This window comes from Notamacropus eugenii, chromosome 1 (assembly GCF_028372415.1).
Source record: "Notamacropus eugenii isolate mMacEug1 chromosome 1, mMacEug1.pri_v2, whole genome shotgun sequence".
NCBI lineage: Eukaryota > Metazoa > Chordata > Mammalia > Diprotodontia > Macropodidae > Notamacropus > Notamacropus eugenii.
The window spans coordinates 444,719,818-444,746,849 of record NC_092872.1 but is presented as its reverse complement, the minus strand read 5'-3'; the positions used below and the strand labels follow the sequence as shown (position 1 = coordinate 444,746,849).

Below are 27,032 nucleotides of genomic sequence, written 5' to 3'. Positions count from 1 at the left end.
GATGTTCTCATCAGTGAATTCTTTTTTTATAATTTTAAAATCATTGGCCAGTTTTTCTTTTATTTCCTTCTTCAGCTGTTCCAGGTAATCTAGTTGAGCTTGCGAGAAATTCATAGTCCCTTCTGAAGTTTCAGATGGAAGTACAGTCTCAGCTCTGACCTCTTTGGTGTTTGTGTTTTGGTCCTTATCCCCATAGAAAGATTCTATGGTTTTTTCACTTTTCGTCTGCTTTTTCCGATTCATGATGTTGGCTGAGTGTTGTAGCTTCTGGTTCTTTCAGTCAGAAGGTACAGATCTTTGTGTTGAGCTGATGTGTGTCGAGGCTAAAAGCAGGTTTTTGTTTTTTGTTTCCCAGATCAACCCTGGGGTTAGCTTGTTAGGTGTGTGGGAGGGGTGGTCTCGTCTCAGGAGATCTCCTCAGCTGACCTGAGGCAAAGGCAAGGTCAGGGGATGGCGATCCCAGCTTCCCTATTGTCTTCCCTTTTCCCGTGAAGGGCTGGGGCACGCCTAAATGCTAATGCGTGTTCCCGCCCCTCCTGGGGCTCGTCTCCTGGCGCTGAGGCTTGCCTGGGTCTCAGTGCGAATCTTCTCTGCCCTGGGTCTTCTGTCCTTCCAGATCGCCTCCGCCACAGTAGGAAGAATCCCCCTTTGCTATTTTTCTAGCCTCTGGTGTTATGAGACTATTTGCCCCCTTCTGCTGTTCCCGCTGATCCAGGATTTATCTGGGGAAATATTTTATGTTTCTTTCACGGTCATCAGGGGAGAGGAGAGAGCATTTACTGATCACTCCGCCATCCTGGCTCCCGGAAGTTCAAGTAGGTGACTTACCGAAGTTTAGTCTTCAGGCTGAAGGTTTCAAGGGCTGCTGCGCTGATATCTGGCGCTCAGCGGCTCTCACCGGCTCGGTTTGGCTGGTCTCCTGCTCCGCTGGTTTCGCCCGCCACTCTCGGGCTTCTCAGGTCCCTTCCGCCCTGCTGCGCTGACCGCGCTGCGCTGTGCGCTGGGGGCTTACCCCAGCGGAACAGATCCTTCCCGTGGACCTTCCAGTCTAACCTGGGCTCTGAATCTGTCAAAGTCTGTCACCCACTGGATTCCACACCTCCAAAGTTTGGTCAGATTCTCCTTTCAGAGATATCCAGAGGAGTTTGTCCAGGAGCTTAGGTGAGTCGTTGCTTTCACTCCGCCATCTTGGCTCCGCCCCCCCTTCTACTCTTAAATCTTTTTTTTTTTCTGATGAAATCCAATTATTTAATAATTTAATTATACCTCACTTTACCTTGCAACTGCCCTTAAGAACATTCCTTCTACTTCCCTGTGTTATTCACCCCCCTTGCCCACTCACAAGTTCTTTTCCATCAAAACCTGGAACAGAACCCATATCTCCAAGCCAATATGAATCCCCCTCACACACTGTCACCAATCAGGTGAGCTCTGGCTCTGATTTTTTTTTTTAAACTAGTATTTAAAGGGCCTAAGGTCTGCCCTTCACAGTTCACTCTTCTGGGGCAAGCTATGGCCAGACGACAGTTCCTGCACCATGCATTGCGGCTGAGCCACTCTGCTCAGAACATGCAGAGTGTCACTTGTTGCTGTTTTTAGGCCAAATTAGTTTCTCAATTTTGTCCACATCCACTAGGGCCAGGTGAGACAGAGACTGTTCATGCATCTGTAATACTTAAAAGTCCAAAGCAGCCACGAGGCTGTCAGACAGCTTTGTGGCAAGTTTATCTGCTCTCTTCTGCACCTTTTTTTTCTCTTGCAGGCTGCAGCTAGGCCCTGCCCCTGATGGAGAGGATCCAGGGCCCAGATTTCTTCTAGTTTGGGAGCTCGGGGCAGCTTCTGTTCAGCCTCCGCTGGCTTCTTGCTCTTAGTGCCTTTCACCTCCACGGTGATGGCACCCAACTCAGCATCTCTGTCTTCATCCATGAGTGCCTCGAGGTCTTCTCTGGCATCCCAAAACTCCTCCTCCTCTTCCCCTAGCATCTCTTCTTCCACCTCACTGGTGAGGTTGAAAGGCTTTTGGATGATGCTGATGGGCCCCGTGGGCATGCTGGCCAAGGCTTCCATGCTGCCCCGCTCCAGGGCCTCGAAGTCAAAGCCTTTTCCCATCTTGGAAATGATCTCGGCGTTGATGTGTGTGGGCAGCTTGTGTGTCTCGGGCGGGTGGGTGAAGTAGTTAATCTTCCCGTTCATCCAGTTGGTCAGCATGGCCTTGCCTGCCTTCTCCTGGTCAGGGGCCCCTCCCTTCTCCAGCCTCCCCAACCTTCTGGCCAGCAGCATCAAGAACTCGGTGGTTGTGGTGAAGTCGGGGATGCTGTAGTGGCGGGCCACCTGCCCGTGGCTGCAGTGGCGCAGGATGGCCTCTACCAGGGCCCTCTACTCTTAAATCTTACAAAATTACACATTCTGTGAATAATCTAAAATTTAAAAGATATGGAGGAGGAGCCAAGATGGCAGAGTAGAAAGATGCACATACACTAGCTCTTCCCCCCATAGCCCATAAAATACCTGTGATAAAAGACTCTCAACAAATTCCAGAGCAGCAGAAGCCAACAGAGTGAAAGAGGTTTCCAGCCAAAGGTAACCTGGAAAGCCAACAGGAAAGGTCTATCTCACCTGGCACTGAGCAGACCAGAGCCCAGCGCTGGCCACGCAGCACTGGGAGAAACAGGACCTGAACAGACCTCTGGGGCAGAATTCCTAGCAGCAGTAGCAGCAGTCTACAGATCTCTCAACCCACAGATGCCAAAGGTCAGTGAGAGGGTTTTTTCAGCTGGCTGAGAAGGGAGCAGGATATTCCCACAGCTCCAGCCTCAGGCAGCAGCAGCAGCTCCCACAGCAGCCCACATGGCATTCATTGTTGGATAGTAAAATCCCTGGGGGAACTGAGCAGCTGATTCTCACCTCAGCCCTGTGAAGCAGCCCTGCCCCCACCTAATGCTCCTGGGGGAATTGAGCAGCTTATCTGAATCTCAGGCCCCAGTGCTGGCTTGGTGAAACTGGACACCAGGTGGCTGTGGAGAGGAAACTCTACTACTTGTAGATTCTGGGCACAAAAGTTTCTTCTTGCTCCCAGACCAATGTACATGCTTGACTGTCCCACTCTGGAGGAAATGAGATTTTACAGATCCCCAGAGTATACCCTACTCTTGATAAAGGACCCAAAAGTCAAGTAACTGGTTGGGAAAATGCCAAAAAAGGGGGGAAAAAATAAGACTACAGAAGGTTACTTTTTTGGTGAACAGGTATCTTCTCCCATCCTTCTGGATGAGGAAGAACAATGTTTACCATCAGGGAAAGACATAAAAGTCAAGGCTTCTGTATCCCAAACATCCAAAATAAATAGTCAATGGTCCCAGGCCATGGAAGAGCTCAAAAGAGATTCTGAAAATCAATTAAGAGAGGTGGAGGAAAAATTGGGAAGAGAAATGAGATGCAAGAAAATCATGAAAAGTGAGTCAACAACTTGCTAAAGGAGACCCAAAAAAATGCTGAAGAAAATAACGCCTTTAAAAATAAGCTAACTCAATTGGCAAAAGAGGTGCAAAAAGCCAATGAGGAGAAGAATGCTTTAAAAAGCAGAATTAGCCAAATGAAAAAGGAGGTTCAAAAGCTCACTGAAGAAAACAGTTCTTTAAAAATTAGAATGGAACAGATAGAGGCTAATAACTTTATGAGAAACCAAGAAATCACAAAACAAAACCAAAAGAATGAAAAAATGGAAGATAATGTGAAATATCTCAATGGAAAAACAACTGACCTGGAAAACAGATCCAGGAGAGACAATATAAAAATTATGGGACTACCTGAAAGCCATGACTAAAAAAAGAGCCTAGACATCATCTTTCATGAAATTATCAAGGGAAACTGCCTTGATATACTAGAACGAGGGGGCAAAATAAATATTGAAAGAATCCACGGATCACCTCCTGAAACAGATCCAAAAAGAGAAACTCCTAGGAACATTGTGGCCAAATTCCAGAATTACCAGGTCAAGGAGAAAATATTGCAAGAAGCTAGAAAGAAACAATTTGAGTATTGTGGAAATATAATCAGGATAACACAAGATCTAGCAGCTTCTACATTAAGGGATCTAAGGTTTGGAATATGATATTCCAGAAGTCAAAGGAACTAGGACTAAAACCAAGAATTACCTACCCAGCAAAACTGAGTATAATACTTCAGGGGGAAAAATGGTCTTTCAATGAAATAGAGGACTTTCAAGCATTCTTGATGAAAAGACCAGAGCTGAAAAGAAAATCTGACTTTCAAACACAAGAATCAAGAGAAGCATGAAAAAGTAAACAGGAAAGAAAAATCATAAGGGACTTACTAAAAGTTGAACTGTTTACATTCCTACATGGAAAGATAATATTTGTAACTCTTGAAACTTTTTTCAGTATCTGGGTAGTTGGTGGGGTTACACACACACACACACACACACACACACACACACACACACACACAGCACAGAGTTGAATAGGAAGGGATCATATCTAAAAAAATGAAATTAAGGGGTGAGAGAGGAATATATTGGGAGGAGAAAGGGAGAAATGGAATGGGGCAAATTATCTCTCATAAAAGACGCAAGAAAAAGACTTTTCAATGGAGGGGAAAAGGGGGGAGGTGACAGGGAAAACATGATGCTTACTCTCATCACTTTTGACTCAAGGAAGGAATAAAATGCACACTCATTTTGGTATGAAAACCTACCTTACAATACAAGAAAGTGGGGGAGAAGGGGATAAGCAGGGTGGGGGGGATGATGGAAGGGTGGGCAATGGGGGGAGGGAGCAATTAGAAGTCAGCACTCTTGGAGAGGGGCAAGGTCAAAAGAGAGAACAGAAGAAATGGAGGGCAGAACAGGATGGAGGGAAATATAGTTAGTTTTACACAATATAACTATTATGGAATTCATTTGCAAAACTACACATATATAGGCTAGATTGAACTGTTTGCCTTCCCAATGGGGATGGGTGGGGATGGGTGGGGAGGAAGGAAGGAAGAGAAGTTGGAACTCAAAGTTTTAGGAAGAATTGTTGAGTATTGTTCTTGCATACAACTGGGAAATAAGAAATACAGGTAATGGGGTACAGAAATTTATCTTGCCCTACAGGACAAAAGAGAAGATGGAGATAAGGGAAGGGAGGGCAGATTGATGCTTGGGGTAATTAGAATGTTTGGTGTTTTGGGGTGGGGGGAGGGGAGAAATGGGGAGAAAATTTGGAACTCAAAATTTTGTGGAAATGAATGCTGAAAACTTAAAATAAATAAATTTTTTAAAAAAGAAAAAAATTAAAGATAGTCTCACATAAGACTACAGAAAGCTAAAGCTGGAAGGGATCTTAGAGATTATCTGGTTCAATTTCTTCATTTTATGGTGAAAAGGAAAAACAAACAGGCCTAGAGAAGATAAGGAGGCAGCTAGCTAGCTTAATGGATAGAGCACTAGGTCTGAAGTAAGGAAGACCTGAGTTCCAATCCAGCCTCAGACACTAGTTGTGTGACCCCTGGAAAATCACTTAACCTCTGTTTGCCTTAATATACTGGAAGGAGAAGGAAATGGCAAACTACTTCATAATTTTTGCCAAGAAAACCCCATGGACAATACTGATGTGATAAGGTCCATGGGGTCACAAAGATCCAGACGTGACTAAATGACTGAACAAGAGAAGATAAATGACTTGCCTAATGTCACATGGGTAGTATGTAACCCTACACAGGCTGCATATGAACCTACCAGTCTCTCTCAAAGCATGGTTGTAGGGAGGGGGAGGGGGAAGAAGGGTGAGCTATTCTTTCTTGAGAAAATCAAATATAAACCTGCCATCAAAACATGATCATACCAGATCTAATAAGTGCATGTCACTATTCCGCACATCTTTTCCAGGGCTAAGGAGAAGGCCAAAACACCTGCAAAAAATAAGTACCATTATTAGCTTGGAAAAAGAAAACCACATGTAGTAAATAAAATTTAAGATACAAAGCAACTGATCAATTTATGATACTCTGAAAATTTGAAGCTTATTAAAACTGTTAGTCAATTGCCTTCTAACCCTTCATAGATGTCTTCCTTTAATATTTCACCAAGACATGCAAGTGATCCAGGGTTTTCAAAAGCTATGCTCAGCAGAGTGAGAGATATAGTAGTTACAATTAAATTAGGAATGGTTCAAGGACAGGGTCAAAAATGGATAATGTGTCATTCAAAGACCAGGCAAGTGACATGCAGAGTGATTCATCACCAAAGGGTTTGCTACAAGCTGAATATTTTGATAATGGCAAAGCACCTAGACAATACACTAAAGCACAGAAGGGCAGCAATCAATATTGGTGGAAAGGATACTCATACTAACAAAATTGCAGATTCCTAAAATGTTAAATATTTCTAATCTCACATATTTATGATTGGTAAAAATGTGATCCCTGTTTCTCAATGAAAGCAAAAAAGATAAAAAAAACCTGAAAAAGTAAGGTCACATTTTATTTAGTAAGAATATAGCTCTGGCAAATATGCCAGGGCAAAATCCAGGGGAAATTACTGCAGGTTGGAAAGAGTTACTAAAATATTAAAAAAAACTGTCAAAATTTCAAGTAGAACAATTAATTTTATATCCTTCCTATCTTCCCACCAGTTCATACAATAGTGTGCACTAAGGTAGCTGCTATTTATATGTGTTTGCTAAATGGTTAAATGAGACAAAGGTGCCACCTTGGCTCTAAAAGTAAAATGGGAATTTTTACTCTCCATTAAATGCTTTAAAAAATCTCAAGTGATCCTGAAGTTTCAAGCTTTTGAAAATGCTTACCTTTCAATGATAAGTTCTTTGTTACTTGTTTGTTGGACATAAATGACAATCTTCTTATCAATTCCCTGTCGAAGTTTGAAACATTGCCTGTCCTTGTCTTTAGGAACTGCACTATAAACCCCATCCCCCCCCAAAAAGGATTCATTAATTTAAATAAAAGATTATGAGCTTATTATTAAACACCAATACAACTAAGCAAACTTACTTTCAAATTTATACGTTATTTCACTATTTTATATTTCTCATACTTGGCAATCATAATTGCATTATTACAAAATTATACCAATATGACACAATTTATTTAACTATTCCCCTACTCCAGACATTTAGGTTGCTTCCAGTTTTTTTTTGCAATCACAAATAATGCTGCTATAGCAGAAAATATCCGAATAGAATGCTATTGTGTTTGTCTTTGTTAACATTTTCAAGGTATCCATTATCAGGGCAAAACGAATGATTATTTTTATTAACAGGTACTGTCAAAAGTGCTTTCCAAAGAGTCTACAAAGTCTGCAACTCTACCAGCAATATACCGGTTTCTCCACAATCCACAAGCAAAGAGTTTGAATGTTTTTGATTATTTTTGCCAATTTGATGGGTATGAAGATTTAAATTTAAGTAATGAGATTTTAATTGCTTTCAAAATTGATTTAATTTGTATGTTTTAATAATCATGAAGTTGTGCACTCCTTCCAGTAACTATTAAACCTATGCTTATTTTTTTGAAAATTATCTGAGTGCCAAGTCTATTCCACTTGTCTACCTCTCTGTTTCTTAGCCAGTACCAAGTGGTTTTGATAATTGCTGCTTTATAATACAATTTGAGATCTGGTAGCACTAGGCCACCTTCCCTAGCATTTCTTTTCATTAGTCCCTTCGCTATTCTGGACGTTTTGTTCTTCCAGATGAATTGTGATATTATTTTATCCAGCTCTAGAAAATAATTATCTGATAGTTTAATTGGTATAGCACTAAATAAGTAAATTAATTTAGGTAGAATTGTCATTTTTATCATATTAGCTCAGCCTACCCATGAGCAACTGATGCTTTTCCACTTATTTAAATCTGACTTTATTTGTGCAAAAAGTGTCTTGTAATTGTGTTCATAAAGTCCGAGTTTGTTTTGGCAGGTAAATTCCTAAGTATTTTATAGTGTCTACCCTAGCTTTAAATGGGATTTTTCTTTCTATCTCTTGCTGTTGGACTTTGTTGCTAATATATAGGAATGTGGAAGATTTGTGTGGGTTTATTTTGTAATCTGCAACTTCGCCAAAGTTGTTTATTATTTCAAGTAGTTTTTCACTTGAATCTCTGGGATTCTCTAAGTATATCATTATATCACCAGCAAAGAGTGATAATTTAGTTTCTTCTTTGCCTATTCTTATTCCTTCAATTTCTTTATCTTGTCTAATTGCTACAGCTAACATTTCTAGTACCATATTGAATAACAATGGTGATAATGGACATCCTTGTTTCACCCCTGATCTTATTGGAAATGCATCTAGCTTATCTCCATTGCATGTAATGCTTGCTGAAAGTTTTAGGTAGATACTGCTTATTATTTTATGGAAAGTTCCCTTTATTCCTGTGTTCTCCAGTGTTTTTAATAGGAATGGGTGTTGTATTTTGTTGAAAGCTTTTTCTGCATCTATTGAGATAATCATGCGGTTTTTGTTAGTTTTGTTGTTGATATGATTGATAATGCTAATAGCTTTCCTAATATGCTTTTATAAATTTTGAATGGCATTTTCTTGATTTATATATATATATGTATGTATGTATAATGTAGCATAACTTTTAAAATGATCTCAAACTCCAAGTCTTTGTACTTTTTTTCTTCCTTTGAAAAAATAACGAAGTTCTGAAGGGATGTTCCCTTTGCATCACTATTATGTTAGCAAAATATAATACGAATCCCAGGGTGGAATAGTGGAAAAAATGTTGGATTTGGAATCAAAGGATCTGTGTGGCCCAGAGTAAGTCAAATCCCTTTGGGATTTAGTTTCCAATAAAATGAGGGAAGTGGATGGATTAAGTGATCTCTAGGGTAGCTTCCATTTCTAAATTTGTGAACCTACCTTTTAGGATTTTAGAGTTGAAAATAAGCTTGGAGATCACTTACTTCAATCCTCTCATGTTACAAATGAAAGTGAGACTTAGAGAAGGTAAATGACTTGTCTAAGGTCAAAGATGTAATAAATGGGAGAGCCAGGATTTGAAATAAGCTCCTGATTCTAAAACTACTACTCTTTCTATTATAATAATGCTGCACTTAAAATAGTTTTAAATGATAAATATCCTAAAAAGGAACCAATAATATAGCTTGAGATGGATTCGTTAAACTGGGCTCAAGATCTGAACCAGGAAACACTTGCCCTAAGCCCGAAAAAGGCCAAAAAAATAAAATAAAATAGCTGTGATCTTTGCTTCTCTTTTTCTCAGTTTCATTTGTTCAACGGAATAAATGACATAAGCAAAAAAAAAAACCAACAAACCCAACTAATAGAGAGTTTTTAGAATGGGGCATATAACTATTTCTTCAGGAGGATTACGGTGAATAATTTAAAGGCATATGATTCAGAATGTACACTGATTTGAGTTTAATAGTGATGTCAACCTAGGATAAGAGACAGGCCACCACATTTTATAATTATCTTTTATGTACCAAATTAACCCTCTATTCTTCAATTGTAATAATGTTAAGATAATCCTCCATTAACATCTGATCCTGGCATGGAGGGTCTGTGCTAGTAGAAAACTAATATATACACACACACACACACACACACACACACACACACACTAACAGAACAATACACTAGTGTGTATATGTATGTGTGTGTGTGTGTGTGTGTGTGTGTGTGTGTGTGTGTGTGTGTATATATATATATATACATACACACTAACAGAACTTAAACCTGGCAATACACTAGGTGTCTGTTGTCAGAAGTTTGAGTTAGCAAAATTGAGAGAGGTTCATCACCTGAAGGCTAACTATCATGGAATGAACTGTTACTTGGGCCACAATATATTAGGAAGACTATCTAGTGAGGCATGATGATGATGTAGTTTGCATCAGTAGAGAACACACCCAGGAAGTTGAAACTCTTTTGCAGTATGATCACCGTATTCTCCACTTAAGACTTACTTTCCTATACTTAAATGGGGATGGAAGTGATAAAGGGTTTTCAAAAGCTATATAGCAGCATAGTTCACATTCTGTTAGGTCCCATCAAGCTATAACAGTTCTATGGGCCATACAACATTTTAGAACCAGCTTAGTTCAGTTCAGAGAGACATCATAAAAAAGACTGGCTACCAGGTAATGAAGTTGGTAAGGTCAATTCATGAAACTATTGAGTAAGCCACTGTCATATGCATTAGGCAGCAACTATCCACAAAGACAAAATCAACGATCTTTAGAAGCACTAAAGCAATAAACTACACTTTCATGACATTTTTCTGTCACAGTGCTTTTATATTCATAATTTCATTTGATCTTCACAACAGCTTTGGGAAGTAGTATATTTGATAAATGAGGAATCTGAGCCTCAACAGATCACAGGATTGGGGATTTAGAGCTGAAAGGGACTGCAAAGTACATCTAGTCCAAACCATAACTGAGCCCTAGACATGAAGTGTCTTACCCAAGGTTCATGTAGCAAGTACCAGTCAGGCTTTGAACAAAAGTTCACTAAATCTGTGTTCTCCTCCCCCTCCCCCCATTAAACCAAGATGACTCAGGTTCATATATTAGAGGTGAATACAAGACATTTTTCTCTGTTACTGAGAAGGAATAGAAAGAATTCTTTCCTTTTTTTCCTTTTGAACACTGATCATTTAATAAAACCACAGAATTTTAGAGTTAGGAGGGACTTTGGACATGTGCCTAAATTCACACACAATGAGGAACTGGAGAGGGAAACCTGTATTCCAGGTCTTTTAACTGTAAGACACAGAAGAGCAGGGGGGAGGAGGGAGTGTTGGGTTGGAGTTTGGGAGTTGTCTTTACCTGGAATCTCAGAACTTAAAGAAATACACTGACAACTGTATTTCAATATAATTGGTTTACTTTGTAATCTTAAGTATTTTATTTTATGCATTTGAAAACATTATTCTGAAACAGGGTCCTTAGACTTCCCCAGACTATGAAATGGGTGGGGTATATGATACAAAAAAGGTTAAAAATCTTTATTCTAAGCCCAGTGACCTCACAACTATATCATTCTATTTTAAAACTAAAAAGGATTGCAGATTCTGTAATTACCTTTTGGTATTTTTATGACTCCTTAAATAAAGTGAACTTATGATTATGATTAGCAATTAGATCAACAGTCATGCTAAACTCTTAGAAGCTTTTATATATACAAGTAAGAAGTGAACTTATCATGAAATCTATCCTACATATTTATCATAATGATAAATTAATGAGTTAATATCAAAACTATATTTAAGAAAATTTTAGATCATCAGAAAACTTTTATCTGTTATTTTAAAACCCATTAAAAAAAAACAGGCCACTAAACCCACACTAGTACTCCTGGGTGTTTTGATCTTTTTTTAAGAAGAATACCTATCTCTGTCCAGATCTCAACATATCCTTTAAATCTAAAATAAATCTGGCTATTGCTCAACACTATGCAAAAACAACACAACCATCAGAAGATATTATAAAAGACTACATAGAAATTCTGACAATCAAGATGCATAAAAAAATGCCTGGGAAGAATTAAAATTATATAATTTGGGTTCAAGAGCATATAAATATCAACTACTACAAGAATATTATAAAATTTAAAATTCTAATTCTTCCACAAAAATCATCCTCCTGTGCCTTATTACAGCATGGAAGCAATCTTGGGTTTTGAAAAACTATGCCAGTGGGCTATAAACGTTGGCAAATTCGATCAAGTTAGAAAGTTTCTGCATCTGTTATTTGGAGACTGGCCTCACTAGGTGTAGAGAGGTTCGCCACCAGATGATGAGTTTTTCTGGTCACTGCTATAAATCATTACGTCAAGCATGAGTATATACTGGTACTGGTATAGAGCATATTCAGGTTAATGCAATCCCAGTTATTTTGAAGTAACAAAGTAACATCTGTATTAGAAAACTGAAGGGCACTACTCAGCCAAGGTCAGAAGGGACAAATATTTGTAAATATTACTTTGGCATAGAAAACTGAAGTTTAAAAGGCTGATGGAGGAGGAAGTAATAATCTAATGGGAATGGCAGACTGATTTTCTTGGTGTTTGAGATGGCCATCTTGTCTGGGTACAGAAAGGTTTCTTTGAGGAATCATGGGAACAAAACTGTTTTAATAGCATGTGCAGGACCTTTTCCTGAGAGATTTCTGAGGCTTACAAAAAATTTCTAATACCTTAGGCTTCACAGAGAGAGGCCAGACATATACAAGTATCTTCAGTTAAATTCTAAAACATTATCTTAAGGTTTAAAGACATGACCCTACCAAAACCAGTTCAAAAAGTCCAAATCTTTTTCCTAAACATCTGACAGAAGAACATTTCCAGTTTTACCAAATGAGTGCACATTAAGTACAATCCATTTTCAAAGTTTTCTAGTGAACTGGCCAGCAGAGGGGGCTGAAATGTCAATTTCTTAATATAAAAACGGCAGCTAACATTAATATAATGTTTTTGAATCCACAAAGAGCTATTTATGCATAATATCCCTCTGAATGTAGTTATTTCCATTTTACAAATGAGGAAACTGAGGCTCAGAAAGGAGAAGTGACTTGCCCAAGATTACACAGCCAGGATCCCAACTCAGACTTTCTACTAATCTAGTACTTCTTTTACTTCCCCGAGTAAAAATGTTAGCCCTGAAAGGCAGTATATTAACTAGAAAGAAGATAGTTATTACTATCCCCAAGGAAAGGCACAGCCTTCAGAGAAAACCCACATCTCTCTTTTTCCAGTTTGTTCAGATAGTGTTATTTATAATTTGGACCCATGATTTCATTAGTGAGGGCAATTCCCTCATATGGGAACTCCCTCCATAAGGTGAAGACTGGCAATTTATCTTTAATGTATAGTGTAGGTAAGTTGCTAGGGGGCACGGAGAGAGTTAAGTAATTTGTCCAGGAATATACAACTGAGGTTTGGTCCTTCAGATGTCAGGCCACACTGTCTCTCATGGTTTAATTAGAAAACTTGACTTCAGTTTTAAGAGGCTCTTTATGTTATAGCAAGCCAAACAAATATATAAATCCAGCTGTCTTAGCTTCCATGTACTTCAGGATACAGGTCAACTGTATGTTGTTTAATTTGGCTTAAAACAATAATGGTACCAAATAGACATTTTTTTGTTCCAGGGAAGAACGTTCTTTGATTATTTTCCTTTGATACTTTCAAGTAAGATAAATCCTTAAATTCTACCTTTTAAAAGTAGCCCAAAACATTCCCTTGAAACTTTTTAAAAAAATTCTAACAAAGGAGATATTTATGTCACAGAGCTCATTTATGACTAAACATTTTACTTGTTTTACTGCCCAACATTGATCATATTAATATAGATTCACAGCAAAAGAATAAAAGGATGTTCTCTACCTAAAGTAACCTTTACCATCATCTTCTTTTATTTCTAAAGACACGGAGAAGGTGAAGATGTCACTGTCAGGAGTCTGTGGTGCAGCTGTGGCGGAAAGCGGGGTCTGTTTGGCAGAACGGCGGAAGGCAGTGGCAAAACTGTAGAGAATGCGACTTACCTGAAGTCACAAAGAACCAGACAGGTTAGGGGAGAAGCTTCTAAAGAAACTAGCAAATACACTTCTACAATGGGAAGGCTATTGCTTCTTTCTCTACAAAGTGTGGGAAAAGAGTCTGGGACCTGTGATTGCTGGCACGTAGCATGCTTAATGAGGCACTTTACATTTTCTCTGCAGATTTACAATTGTTTCTCCTTTCTCTGGTTAATACCCAATTTTTTAAAGTTTTCAAATGAGATCAATCTTAACCAAAAAGGACATTTTAAGAAGAGGGAAGTAGTCAGAAAAATCTGAATTACAGAACATGAGAAAGTTCAAGTTGGAAATAATTTTGTAGAGTCCCTAGTCCCAGAGCTTCAACATCATCAAAATAACAGCCCTTTGAAAGCTGTGGCCAGCTAGATCTCAGGGTGTCATCAGACAGATTCTAAGGAAAGACACCCCCAACAACAAAACTTATCTAATTAGGTAGCATAAAGACTTATAAGGCTATTAGAACCAAACCAAGCACCTGCTATGACAATTATGAAACTGACTGCTGCTGGGTATCATGTGAACAGACTTCTATCAATTAGGAATTGTAACAGAAGTAGAAAATATTTAATCATAAAATTAAATCAAAGGATTAGGGCTAGAAGGGTCTTTAGAGAGCCTCCAATCCCCTCAAAGAGCACTAGAGGGTCTTCTGGGACTCAACCGCTGAGAGGTTCTAAAACCCCAAATCCAATGTCCCAGGGCACAAGAGTTTCCATGGATATCCATACTATGGTTTTCAAATGATGCAGTTCACTACTGAAAAAAATTTGGGTACCCTGGTCTAACCCCTCATTTTACAGATGAGGAAAATGAAGCTCAGAGAAGTTAAATTACTGAAGATCACACAGCTAGTAAATAGCAGAGCAGGGATTAGGTAGAACTCATATTTATCTTTCATTCCATTGTTCATGCTTCTACACCTACCTCCATATGTATTTCTTACATTAACATAAAGCAGAACACCTGCAACAGCCAAATTCAAAACTGGCTTTCATAATCAAAGCAGGCTATGTCACTTGAGGCCTTCAGGTGGCATAGTGGATAAAGTGCTACACTTGGAGTGAGAAAGGTCCAAGTGTGAATCTTCCCTTAGACATTTACTAGCTGTGTGACTTTGGGAAGTCACTAAACTTCACTCAGCCTTAGTTTCTTCACTCATAAAATGAGATAATGTCTCAGGATTATTGTAAAAGTATGAGATAAAATGCTTAGCAAACCTTAAACTGCTATGTAAATGTTATTATCACCTATTATTAACACTGCTATTACTATAACATCCACCTCTTGTTTCTACTGAAGATTCAGTATAGCTGCTTACACTGCTAATATTCCAACCAAATCCTTTCTACACCTTTTCTCAGTTTAGACAAATTTTTGTTCAGCTCAAGGTATGAGAAACTTTTGGTTTTAATATTTCTACCCATGAACACAAACAAATAATAGGAATAAAATTCAACACTATCTTTAGAAATGTTAAGAAATGCCGTAAGCAGGAATCTCTAACAACTTACATAGTAACAACTCAATTAGCCAGAGATGTTCCACTAATTGTACTTTTACAGGGTTGGAAACCTAAACTTTTAATTATGTGTTACATAAGTATTTCAAGAAAACAAAATTGTTGAATTAGATGGAAAATCTTTTTCTTAATGCTTGCTGGAAAACTTGGGAAAAATCTGCCACGATGTTCTTCTGCTTTGGTGGAATTCAATAAACGTACACTTCATGAGGGCAAAAATTGAGTCCCCTGTCTTTTACATCGTTACAGCCTGCCACAGCACATGGAACATTATGTGTTTAATAAATGTTTGTGGCTGAACTAAGCACAGGAGTGTAGCTCACGCAGGGGAAAGGTGTTGTGAGTTAAAACACCTGAGTTCAAAAATAAACTCTACCACTTACTGTCTATCTGGAGTTGGGCAAGTCACTTAACCTTGGTATCTTCATTTGCAAAAAGAAGGGCTTGAACTACATGACCTTCAAAGGCCATCCAATTCCAAATCTATGTACATAGAATGTTCCTTTGATGACCTTGAAGGTCATAGAGGCAAGGAATTAGCCTGATTTCACTGACACGGGATTTTTGGAGGAATCCACCAATGTAGATCAACACCTTCTCTGCAACTTATGGTTTTAGAGAGTTACCTCGAGAACTGAGAGGTGAAGTGACTTGCCCATTACCCAGGCAGTAAGTAGCAGACCTAGGATTTGAACTCAGATCTTCCTGGTTCTGAAGTCAGCACTGTTTCCACTATGCCAAGTTGTACTCTCAATGTAGAGTACTGCTGATAAAATAATCACTTTAAACTTATACAGGTGGTAAATTACCTGGTGATAGTACTGAACTGATCAAAACATAATTATTTAGCGTATCTATGGGTTTTTTACATAATCACACTTGACTCTCTCAACAAATTTATGAGACAAGCTAGTATCTTTATATTTTAAAAATGATTGTGAGCTTCTTAAGGGCAGGAACGGGCTCATTTTTCTGGGTTTTGTATCACTAGTGCCTAGTACATATTATTCACTTAATAAAATGCTTCATTAATTAATGAAAAACTGAGAATCAGAAAGACTAAGTATAAATGACTTAGCTACTACATGGTGGAGCAGACACATTAGAACCTGAGGCTTTAGAGTCCAGGCTTCTTTACACACTGCACTACATTGTAGAAAGTGATGAATCATCATATAGTGTCAGAGCTGGGAACTGTCTTCAGAAAACTGAATTTTAGAACATAAAATGTGAAATGTTGGAGTGTGAAAGGTCCTCAGTCTGTGCAATGACACAACACAAGATGTTAGAGGGGGAGAAGACCCTCAGACACAAAGTGCTAGAATCAGAAAGTGCTAGAGACATCATTTTGTCCAACTTCTTCATTCTGCAAAAGTGAAGACTGGTGATCTGGGCAGAGATGAATCAGTAACAAACCCAGGATAGACCTGGGGAGTTGTTTTAAAAAAATAACTCTGACATGACCTTGTTTTCTTGCACTTGACTTTTTCTCTTAAAAGCCTAGTTAGAAAGAAAAAAAAACAGGTTAATTGGGAAGTAGGGTGTGTGTATATTGGAGTTTGGTTAATTATGACCTAACTATATCTTTTTCTAGTCTTAACAGACAGTAAACAGTGAGCACAAGCTCAAATCACAGTCCATTTGAATATAAGTGAGCATTTTATTATTTCTAGAAATTCTGGAAGGTCATCTAAGATTCTTGCACTCAGAGAAAAGGACTTCAGTTGCAGAGGCAGCTGTCTTAAGAGACTTACAGCTTCTTGTATCTCACACCGGAAGACGTGTATTCTGAAGAGTTCGGCATTGTAGTGACTTTCTGTGAAAGCAAAGCAGTCGCTTTCTGGAGTTCCATCATGCCCTCTAACACAGAAGAGAATTTTATAGATGGGGTAGTTTGCAATCTCTGTATTTGTTTGAGGATCCAAAAGTCTGTTTTATGATATAAAAAAAATCAGAAGAAAAGATCAGAATGTTAAAATTCTATAATTTTGGCATATGAGTATGAATTTCAAGATGTTTCAATCAATATCATATGACCTGCCTTAAGTAATATTGCCATATTTGTTTTTAGTCTTTCTATATAAAAAACATATGTGGTCTCCTGAAGGTACTGTTTATAGGAAGATAGTGTGATGTGTGATGTGAAAGGGGTATTAGGCTTGAAGTCAAGAGACCTGGGTTTGAGTCTTTTTATGATATTAACTAGTTATGTGATCCTGGACAGGTCACTTATATTGAAAATTACTACAGAAATTGATTTTTTAAATATTCTAAACAAATTGTGATTTCAATGGTGTGGTCCTCCTTGCACTTATTGCTCATTACTCCTTTAGGAAGAGATAATTTCTTGAGTGTAGCTATGTTAAAAAAAAAATTACACCTCTTGATAATAAATCAAATGGTGAGACTCCAATCAATACATCAACAAATATGTATTAAGTGCCTACTCTGTGCCAGGAAACTGTGCTAGGTGCTGGGGAAACAAAAAGAAATAATAATAATAATAGCTAGCATTTATACACAGCTTTAAGGTTTGTTAAGGGCTTTACAAATCTCATTTTATCTTCAAGGCATCCCTGGAAGACAGGTGCTATTATTATCCCCACTTTACAAATGAAGTAACTGAGGCAGAGAGAGGTTAAGTGTGTTGCCCAGCATAAGATGGCTATTAAGTGTCCAAGGTAGAATTTGAAATCAAATCTTCCTGACTCCAAGTCTAGTGCTCTGTCCTCCGTGCTACCTGGCTGTATAAATGAAAAACATGAAAAAAGTCCTGTTCTAAAGAAGTATACATTCTATCTGGGGAGACAAGTACATATGTAAGTATACACAGAATAAACATAAAAAAGCAGAAGGTAATTATAGAGAGGGAAGATATGCATAGTTGGGGGGGAATGAGGAAAGGTTTTGTGAAGATGATGGTATTCAACCTTCCTCTTGAAGAAAGTGATGGATTCTATGAGGTAGGAATGAAGAAGCCTATTTCAGGTATTGGGGATGGCAAGTGCAAAGTCATAGAAAATGAAATGGAGTGTTATGTGTGAGGAGTAGTGAGAAGGCCAGATTGGTTGGACCCACAGCATGTGGGAAGGGGAAAAATATATAATGAGGTTGGAAATATAGGTTGGGGTCATGCTGTGAAGGATTTTAAAAATCAAACTGTAAAGTGTGAGGCAATAGGGAGTCACTGGAATTTAATGAGTAGAGGAAGAGCACTGTCAGAAGAGTGCTTAAAGCACTTGGCCTTTTAAGCTGCATGGAGGAGGTGATAAAGTGCAAAAAGACTTGAGGCAGAGTGACTCATATGAGGAAAGACAAGGGGATATGTGAGAGATGCTGGGGTAGTAGAAATGACATTCAGTCAGGATACCACACCCTCTAATTGTAGGTGTTCCCCAAGGTTCTGTACTAGGTTCTCTTCTCTTCTTTCTCTACATTATCTCCTGGTAACCTCATCAGCTTCCATGGGTATAACTGACATATCGGTTCAGATGACTCTCAAATCTCTATCTCTAGCCCTGGGCTTTGCCTGAAACTTTCAGTTTCACACCAAAAATTGACAACTGGACATTTCAAACCGGATGTCCCAGGGACATCTTAAAGTCAGTATTCCCAAAACTGAACTCATTCTCTTAAATGATAAACCTTTCCCTGCTCCAAACTTCACTCTTTCTGACAAAGACACTTTCATCCTTTAATGCTAGTGTTATTCTTAACTCCTTATCCCTCATCTCACATATGCTATCCACACCTTGTCATTTCTATCTTCACAACCTCTCTCACATCTGACCCTTTTCTTTTCACACAGCTACTACCCCTTAAGTGCAGCTGATCACCTTTCACCTGACTTACTGCAAAAGCCTCCTAATTGGTCCCCCTGACTCAAACGTCTCATTCTTTTAATTGATCCTTCACATTGTTGCCAAAGTAATTTTCTTTAAATGAATATCTAATTGTGAACTCTCCTACTGAATCAATTCCAGTGGCTTCCTATTGCTTCAAGCATCAAATATAATTCCTCTGTTTATCTTTTAAAGGCATATACACCCTGGTCCCAACCTATCTTTCCAGACTCATTTGACATGTCTCAGCCTCCTGTACTTTGTGATCAAATCAAAATGGCTTTCTACTTGTTTCTCTTCAACAACACTCCATTTGCTATCTCTGAGCCTTTGTCCTGGCTGGAATGCACTTCCTCCTGACATCTGCCTCAAAGACTTGTTTGCTCTTTGTTTAGGATGCAGCTCAAGGACCACCTTCTGTTTAAAGCCTTTGTGGATCTCCCTAACTCCCTTCCCATCTATACTGTATTTATCTATTCTATTCTGAGAAGGTTGCTGGAGGCCAAAGACTGCCAAATAGTCCATGACATAAAAAAAGGTTATGGGGCTTTGCTGTGATGAAGCATAAGGGTAAGACTTTATTGTAAATTATTATCAAATAAAAATAAAACTTACAAATGTTATAGCTATCATTCAAAACAAATAATATACATATACTTTCCCCATATGCCTAGAGTTACACTGTCTCTTGTTTTGTATTCATTTTCCCTTTTTTTCTTGCATTGTTTTAGTTCTGGTTCTGCTGATTGTGTTTTGCATCATTTCATTTAGGCCTTTTCATCTTTATGTTTCATAATGCTTTTATAAAAAATTACACCATACACATAAACCATTATATATTCAGTAATTCTTAGTAGGGTTCATCCTTATTACCTTCAAACATGCTCAAGTCTTCCCCCATCCTTAAAAATCTTCAATAAATCCTACCACTCCCTCAAGCTAGGATTCTTTCTTTCTCAGCCAAACTCATGGAAAAAGCTGTCTACACTCACTGCTTGTAGTTCTCCCCTCCCCTCCCTAACTCCTCAACTTTTTGCATTCTAGCTTCTGACCTCATCACTCAATTAAAAGTGCTCTTTCTTGTGGTATCAATGATTTCTTAATGGACAAATCTGATGGCCTTTTAAAAAGTTTTATTCTTTCCTGACCTACTGACTGCATTTAACACTATCAACTATGATCTCCTCCTAGATACTTTCTCCTCTCCAGGATTTCTTGACACTAGTCTCCCAGTTCATTTCCTGCTTTCTGATCACTCCTCAGTCTTCTTTTCTGGCTCATCCACATCACACTCTCTAACTGTAGGAGTTCCCTTCAGTTCAGGCTTAGGCTTGCTTCTTCTAGTCTCTTTTCCCTTTACAATCTCTCTCTTTTAATCTCATCAGATCCTATTTCTCTGATTCAGAGATCTATCTATCCAGCCTGTCACTATCCTCAGCACCAATCTCCTGAGCATCATCAATTGCTTATCTGACATTTTAAAATGGATGTCCTGGAGCTATCTTAAATTAGACAGATTCAAATCAGTTCATTATCTTTTCCCCATAATGCACCCCTCTTCTAAGCTCTCTTCTTTTTGAAGCACAACCATTCATTGAATATTTGAAGCACAACTAATTCTATTTTGGCTTTATCTTCAAATTATAATACTCCCTCACTCAAAAGAGGTAATCAGTAGTTAAATCTTGCCATTTATACCTATAGAACATTTGTTAAATCTGATCCATTCTCTCCACTCACCCTGTTATCATCTTGGCTTAGGTCTTCATCACTTCTCACCTAGATTATTACAACAACCAACTAACTGGTCTCCCTGCTTCAAGTTTCTTCACACTTCTGTCCACCCTTCAAATTGCTGCCAAAATTATTTTCTTAATGACTGATCTATGTCATTCCCCTACTCAATAAACTTCAATGGCTCTGTGTTCCCTCTAGGATCAAATGAAATTCCTACTTAGCCTTTACAGCTCTTCACAAACTTCCTCCACCCTATCTTTTGACTTTTGTTATGTTTTTGTCCCTCCTGAACTCTACAATCTAGCCAAAATGCCTGGTACACAGTAGGTACTTGTTGAATTGTTTCTCATAAGGCACTCCACATCACATTTCTGTGCCCTTTATACTGGCTGTTCCCTATGCTTAGCATGTAGCCCTTCTTTGCCTCTATCGCACAGAATCTCTTCTTTCAAGATGCACCTCGAGCACCCCATTCTACATGAAGCCTTTCCAGATTCTCCAGGACTTCTGGCGCTCTCCCTCTCAACCTATGTTTGATTTCACTATTGCGTACTTATTCTCTTTATATTTATAACTGTTTTTGTAGTCTTCCCCCATTAGAACATAAGTTCCTTCCGAGTAGGAATTACTTCACTTCTTTGAATTTGTATCCCTAATTCATAGTAAGAAGATCTGGCATATAATTAGGTGTATTTTAAGTGCTTGTGAATTGATTTAAAGTATGTTATTTTCTACTAAAGTTGAACTGTTTACATTCCTACATGGAAAGACAATATTTGTAACTCTTGAAACATTTCAGTATCTGGGTACTGGGTGGGATTACACACACACACATGCACACACGCACACATACATAGAAACAGAGTGCCCAGAGTGAATTGAAGAGGATGGGATCATATCTTAAAAAAAAAAATGAAATCAAGAAGTGAGAGAGAAAGATATTGGGAGGAGAAAGGGAGAAACTGAATGGGGCAAATTATCTCTCATAAAAGAGGCAAGCAAAAGACTCATTAGTGGAGGGATAAAGAGGGGAGGTGAGAGAAAAGCATGAAGTCTACTCTCATCACATTCCACTAAAGGAAAGAATAAAATGCACACTCATTTTGGTATGAAAACCTATCTTACAATACAGGAAAGTGGGGGATAAGGGGATAAGCAGGGTGGGGGGGATGACAGAAGGGAGGGCATGGGGAGGAGAGTGCAATTTGAGGTCGACACTCATGGGGAGGGATAGGATCAAAAGAGAATAGAAGTAATGGGGGACAGGATAGGATGGAGGGAAATATAGTTAGTCCTATACAACACAACTATTATGGAAGTCATTTGCAAAACTACACAGATTTGGCCTATATTGAATTGCTTGCCTTCCAAAGGGAAAGGGTGGAGAGGGAGGTAGGTAAAGAAGTTGGAATTCAAAGTGTTAGGATCAACTGTTGAGTAATGTTCTTGCCACTAGGAAATAAGAAATACAGGTAAAGGGGTATAGGAAGCTATCTGGCCCTACAGGACAAAAGAGAAGACGGAGACAAGGGCAGAGAGGGATGATAGAAGAGAGAGCAGATTGGTCACAGGGGCAATTAGAATGCTTGGTGTTTGGGGGGGGGGAGGGGATAAAAGGGGAGAAAATTTGTAACCCAAAATTTTGTGAAAATGAATGTTAAAAGTTAAAAAAAAAAATAAAGTATGTTATTTTCAAAAAATCTACTTTTGTAAGGTTTTCCTTTATGCATTGTTTCAGGATAATTGGGTAAACATAATTGTAAAAATAATACACTCTTAATTTGTATAGCACAATATAATAATATAAAACCCTCATTTATCTCTTTTAATGCTTTCTGTGTTGAATTAAATACTGCCAGTATCCATGGACACAACTCCCACTTGCAAATTTTAGATCACTTTTCCATTTTTATTAACCCTTTGTTGAATTAACTAGTTCCTCTAAGCAATATACTGTTGAATTCTGATCTGAGCCATTGCTATAATTCTTTTCTTTTACTGGGACATTTACTCCATTTATATTTAATATTACAGCTAATGGTTTTCTTTTATTTTTTTCTCCAGTCACTTTCATGAAAGGAAAAACATACTTTATTAATCTCACAATTTTATTAATTCAAATGTAACAAAATTATCTTCAACAAGGTTCTTTTCTTTTACAATGATAGGTTATTTTAACTTGGCCTTACTATCTATCCAAGATAAGTTCTTCCTTCTAGGATGACTGTATCTCCTTCTTCTTTCAACTTCTGAGTCACTCTTCTTCCCACCTTCTCTGAAAACTTTAGCAACTTATCTGATATTTGAAAGTTCTCATATTTGTTAACAATACCCTGATGCTTCTCTGTAGCAATATGAGAAATTGTAAGTTCCAACTTAAAATTATAACCAAGAATAACCTACTGAGCAAAACTGAGTATAATCCCATAGGGGTGAAAATGGATATTTGAAGAAATGGAGGATTTTCAAGGATTCCTGATGAAAAAAATATACATACAAACATGGCTGGATATAGAAATTCATTTTTCTCAATAGGGAGGTAGAAAGGAAATGGGTTAAGAGAAAGGTGGTGGTGATAGGTATAACAGGGAGGGTAAATTAAGGGAGGCAGTGGTCAGAAACAAAACAGCCTCTTGAGGAGGGGACAGAATTAAAAAACATTTACTCTAAACGTGAATGGATGAATCACTCATAAAATAGAAGAGGATAGCAGAATGGATTAGAAACCAGAATCCAACAATACACTGTTTACAAGAAACATACTTGAAACAGAAACATATATACACAGTTAAAATAATGGGCTTGGGCAGAATCTATTATACTTCACCTGAAATAAAAAAGGTAAGCACAGTAATCATGACCTCAGAGAAAGAAAAAAGCAAAAATAGACTCGATTAACAGAGAAAATTAGGGACACTACATTTTGCTAAAAGATACCATAGACAATGACTTAATATTGATACTGAACATATATGCACTAAATGAAACAGCATCCAAATTCTTGAAGGAAAATTAAAATGAGTTATAAGAAGAAATAGGAGAAAAACCATAATAGTGGGGAACCTCAACTCACCCCCTTGAGACTTAGATCTAACTATAAAATAAATAAGAAAGAAGTTAAGGAGATGAATAGAACTTGATAAAACTGGATAGGACAGATCTCTGGAGGTCTAATATTAACATTACCTTACAGGGTTCTTGTAAAAAAAGAAAACTTCATAAATATTAAAGCTCTACATAAATGTGAATTACCAACAAAGCAAACACTTCGGAAGCACCTGTCATGGACAGGGCACTGTACTAATAGTTAGGGGCACAAAAATAGAACATAAGTCCTGCTCTGAAGTTGCTTGAAACTTAATGGAGAGAAGACCAAAACAAACAATTATGATACAAAGGACAGTAAGATAAGTGTAAAAGAGATATTCAGCGAAAGTGTTAAGACAAATTTGAAGAGGGAGATATAAGAAACTAACTATAAAGTATGTTTAATAACTACAAAAGGAGAGAAGGGAAACACCAATGTGTATCTTAAGAGAAGCCTTCAACATGAGACTTGAGCTGCGTTCTGAGGCATCCTAGTGTAAAGTATAGATACAGTATTATAACAATGACTCACATTCAGATAGCACTTTGAAGCTTACATGACATCCTTCTTGAGCATGGTCATGTGAAGAATGATGTCTATTTTGTTCTCCCCATTTTACAGTGATGAAATGAGTTTTTAAAAGGTTCCATGATTTTGCTATGGTTACACAGTTAATGGTGGAATCAAAATTCAAAACCAGGTCTCCTGACTTTAAGTATAGACTCTTGCTTTTATTCCTCAAGTAGAAAATGAGTAGTGTGGCATTTTGATTCAAACTTGAGCAAAAGCATGAAATACTAGTATAACAAGAAAGAACATTTTGTTAGAGAGTTAGGGGAAAAAAGGATTAGAAAGAATACTATACCTTAGAGAGTTAGGGGAAAAACAAATCAGCAAGAATACTATACCTTACAGTTCCTTCAGACACATTTGGCACAGAAAGCGTCACATTGAGAGAGATCTGGCACTGGCCTCGTAAGATAGACATCATCCTTAGGGCCTCTACTTCACTTCTCGGAGCATTCACTGAGGCACAGCCCAAATAAGTAAGTTTGCTGAAGACCACACTGTCCTCATCTGCCACTGGTGTAAAAGGACTGGATTCTTCAGAATCTGAACAAAAGAAGGAAATAAGTCTCTGGTCAATTTTCACATTCTGTTTGTGAGAATATATTTTGTGCAAAAAAATCTACAAGCAAAATTTAGGTACTGAAACTGTTAAGTGTTAAGGAGAACATGTGATGCAATCTTAGAAAGTAAGACCAAGAAACAAAGCCAACATACCACTTGGCATGTTATTAATTTTTAACATTGACTTATTTTAGGAATTGCTTATCACTTGCACTCTGATTCCAAAATCTGAAGCAAAGCCTGAGGTGCAGTCAAAATTCATAAAACTGTCTTCTTGCTTTTATTTCATAGTTTTTAATCAGATTAATTCAATATTATATGCTAAGCTCCATGAGGTCAAAATCTCATCTTATCTAAATATTATAACTCCCCCAGCATCTTGCACAAGAATTTATATCTTTTCTCCCTTTTACTACTAATCTGTTAGAAAATGTAGCCTCCTCTTCTTGCCTTCTACTTTCCTCTCTCTTCACTCCCTTCTCATACCATTGTAATAAGGTCTGGGACCTCGATCAAATGAAACAGATCTCTTCCCAGTTATCAGTCTTTCATGGTATGCTAAATCTGATATTTTTTAAAAAATCAGTTCTCATCTTTTTGCACCTTTCCATAGTATTTCCCACCGTTTACCATCTTCTCTTTCTGGACACTTTCCTTATTCTGGATTTTTATGACAGCGCTCTCGTAGATTCCCTCCTCTAGGTCTGACCATTCCATCTCAATGTCCTTTGCTGACTCATCAACCATGTCATGTCTACTCACTGCTAAGGCTCTCTTTTAGAACCTCTTCTTTTTTTTCTCTTCTCTTTTCTTTCTACATACTTTCTTTTGGTGACCACATTAGCTACTATGGGACTAATTAATATCTCTCTTCAAATGATCCTTGGCTTTTAAAACCTTTACGACTTGGGCCTTATCTATTTTTCCAATGTACACGAATCCTTTTCTCATCCTCTATAATACTATCAACCCAGCCTTCTTTCTGTATCTCACACATGGCCCTCCATCCCCAGTCTTTGCACTTTGGCACTGGCTCTCCCTTATAAGTAGAATGCCCTCCCCTTTTTCCTGGTTTCTACTTCACAGAATCTCTCACTTAAATCTTAGCTTAAGCACCATTTTCTATATGATGACTTTTCTGAGCCTCCCAATGGCCAGTGCCCTTTTCCTGAAATTACTTTACAGAACCTATACTATACATATGGATGCACATGCACATACACATGTGTACACACACACACACACACACACACACATGCTGTTTTCCCTCAACAGAACGTGTTTGTAAGTAGGGACTGTTTCATTGTTTTCTTTATATCCAGGCATAGCACAGTGCCTAGCACAGAGCAGGTATTTATTAAATGGTTGTTGATTAATTGATTGATGACTGACAGATTTATCTATTGGGTTCTAATCTCCTTCTTGAACTCCCGTCCCACATCACCAACTACCTATGAGATATTTTGAACTGGATGTCCCAAAGGCATCTCAGACACTAACATGTCTAAAACAGAACTAATTATCTTTTCCATCAAACCAATCCTTCTTCCAAGCTTCTCCATTTTGACCATCCTTTCAGTTCCCTCTCCCTTACTTTATATGTCCAGACAGTTGTCAAGTCTTGATGATTCTTCCTCTAGTCTCAGCCTCTCTTGTATTTGTCCCTTTTTCTCTACTCACAGATAACACCCCTTTCAAGCCTAAATCACCTCTCACTGAGACTATTGCAACATCCTCCCAATTATTTTCCCAATCTCATGCCTGCCCCCTCTCAAATCTATCCTTTCACACATTTGCTGAAGTGACTTTGCTGAAGCAGAAGTCTTAAGAAGTCTCTACTCAACTCAGTAAACTTCAATGGTTCCTTACGACTGTTGGAGTCAAATGCAGATTCTTCTTTTTGGTTTTCAAAGCCCTTAACAAACTTGATCCTACCTCCCTTTCCAGCCTTATTATACCTTAAAATCTAAACTGCATTAAGACTTTTGGGATACTCTGTATATTATTTTCCTTCATGTAGTCTACAGTCAATTCAAACTGATCTGTCTCTATTAATCACAAAAAATTTTGGTGCTTTTGCACAGGCTGTTATCCATTTATGGAATCTATTCCCTCCTCCCATTCATATCTCATAACTCCTACT

The 27,032-nt window shown here is 38.0% G+C and overlaps 1 protein-coding gene across 4 annotated transcripts in view; it reads right to left on the bottom strand.

The window, feature by feature from the left end:
* Positions 1-27,032, bottom strand: part of RABGAP1 (RAB GTPase activating protein 1) — a 217,273-nt gene that overhangs the window by 123,594 nt on the left and 66,647 nt on the right. For all 4 annotated transcript variants that reach the window (XM_072631849.1, XM_072631850.1, XM_072631848.1 and 1 more), the window contains exons 4-8: positions 24,667-24,871; positions 16,846-17,020; positions 13,379-13,536; positions 6,810-6,920; positions 5,847-5,913 (exon numbers count right to left, since the gene is read on the bottom strand). In XM_072631849.1, coding sequence (XP_072487950.1) covers positions 5,847-5,913; positions 6,810-6,920; positions 13,379-13,536; positions 16,846-17,020; positions 24,667-24,871 — 716 coding nt within the window. The remainder of the gene's footprint in view (positions 1-5,846; positions 5,914-6,809; positions 6,921-13,378; positions 13,537-16,845; positions 17,021-24,666; positions 24,872-27,032) is intronic.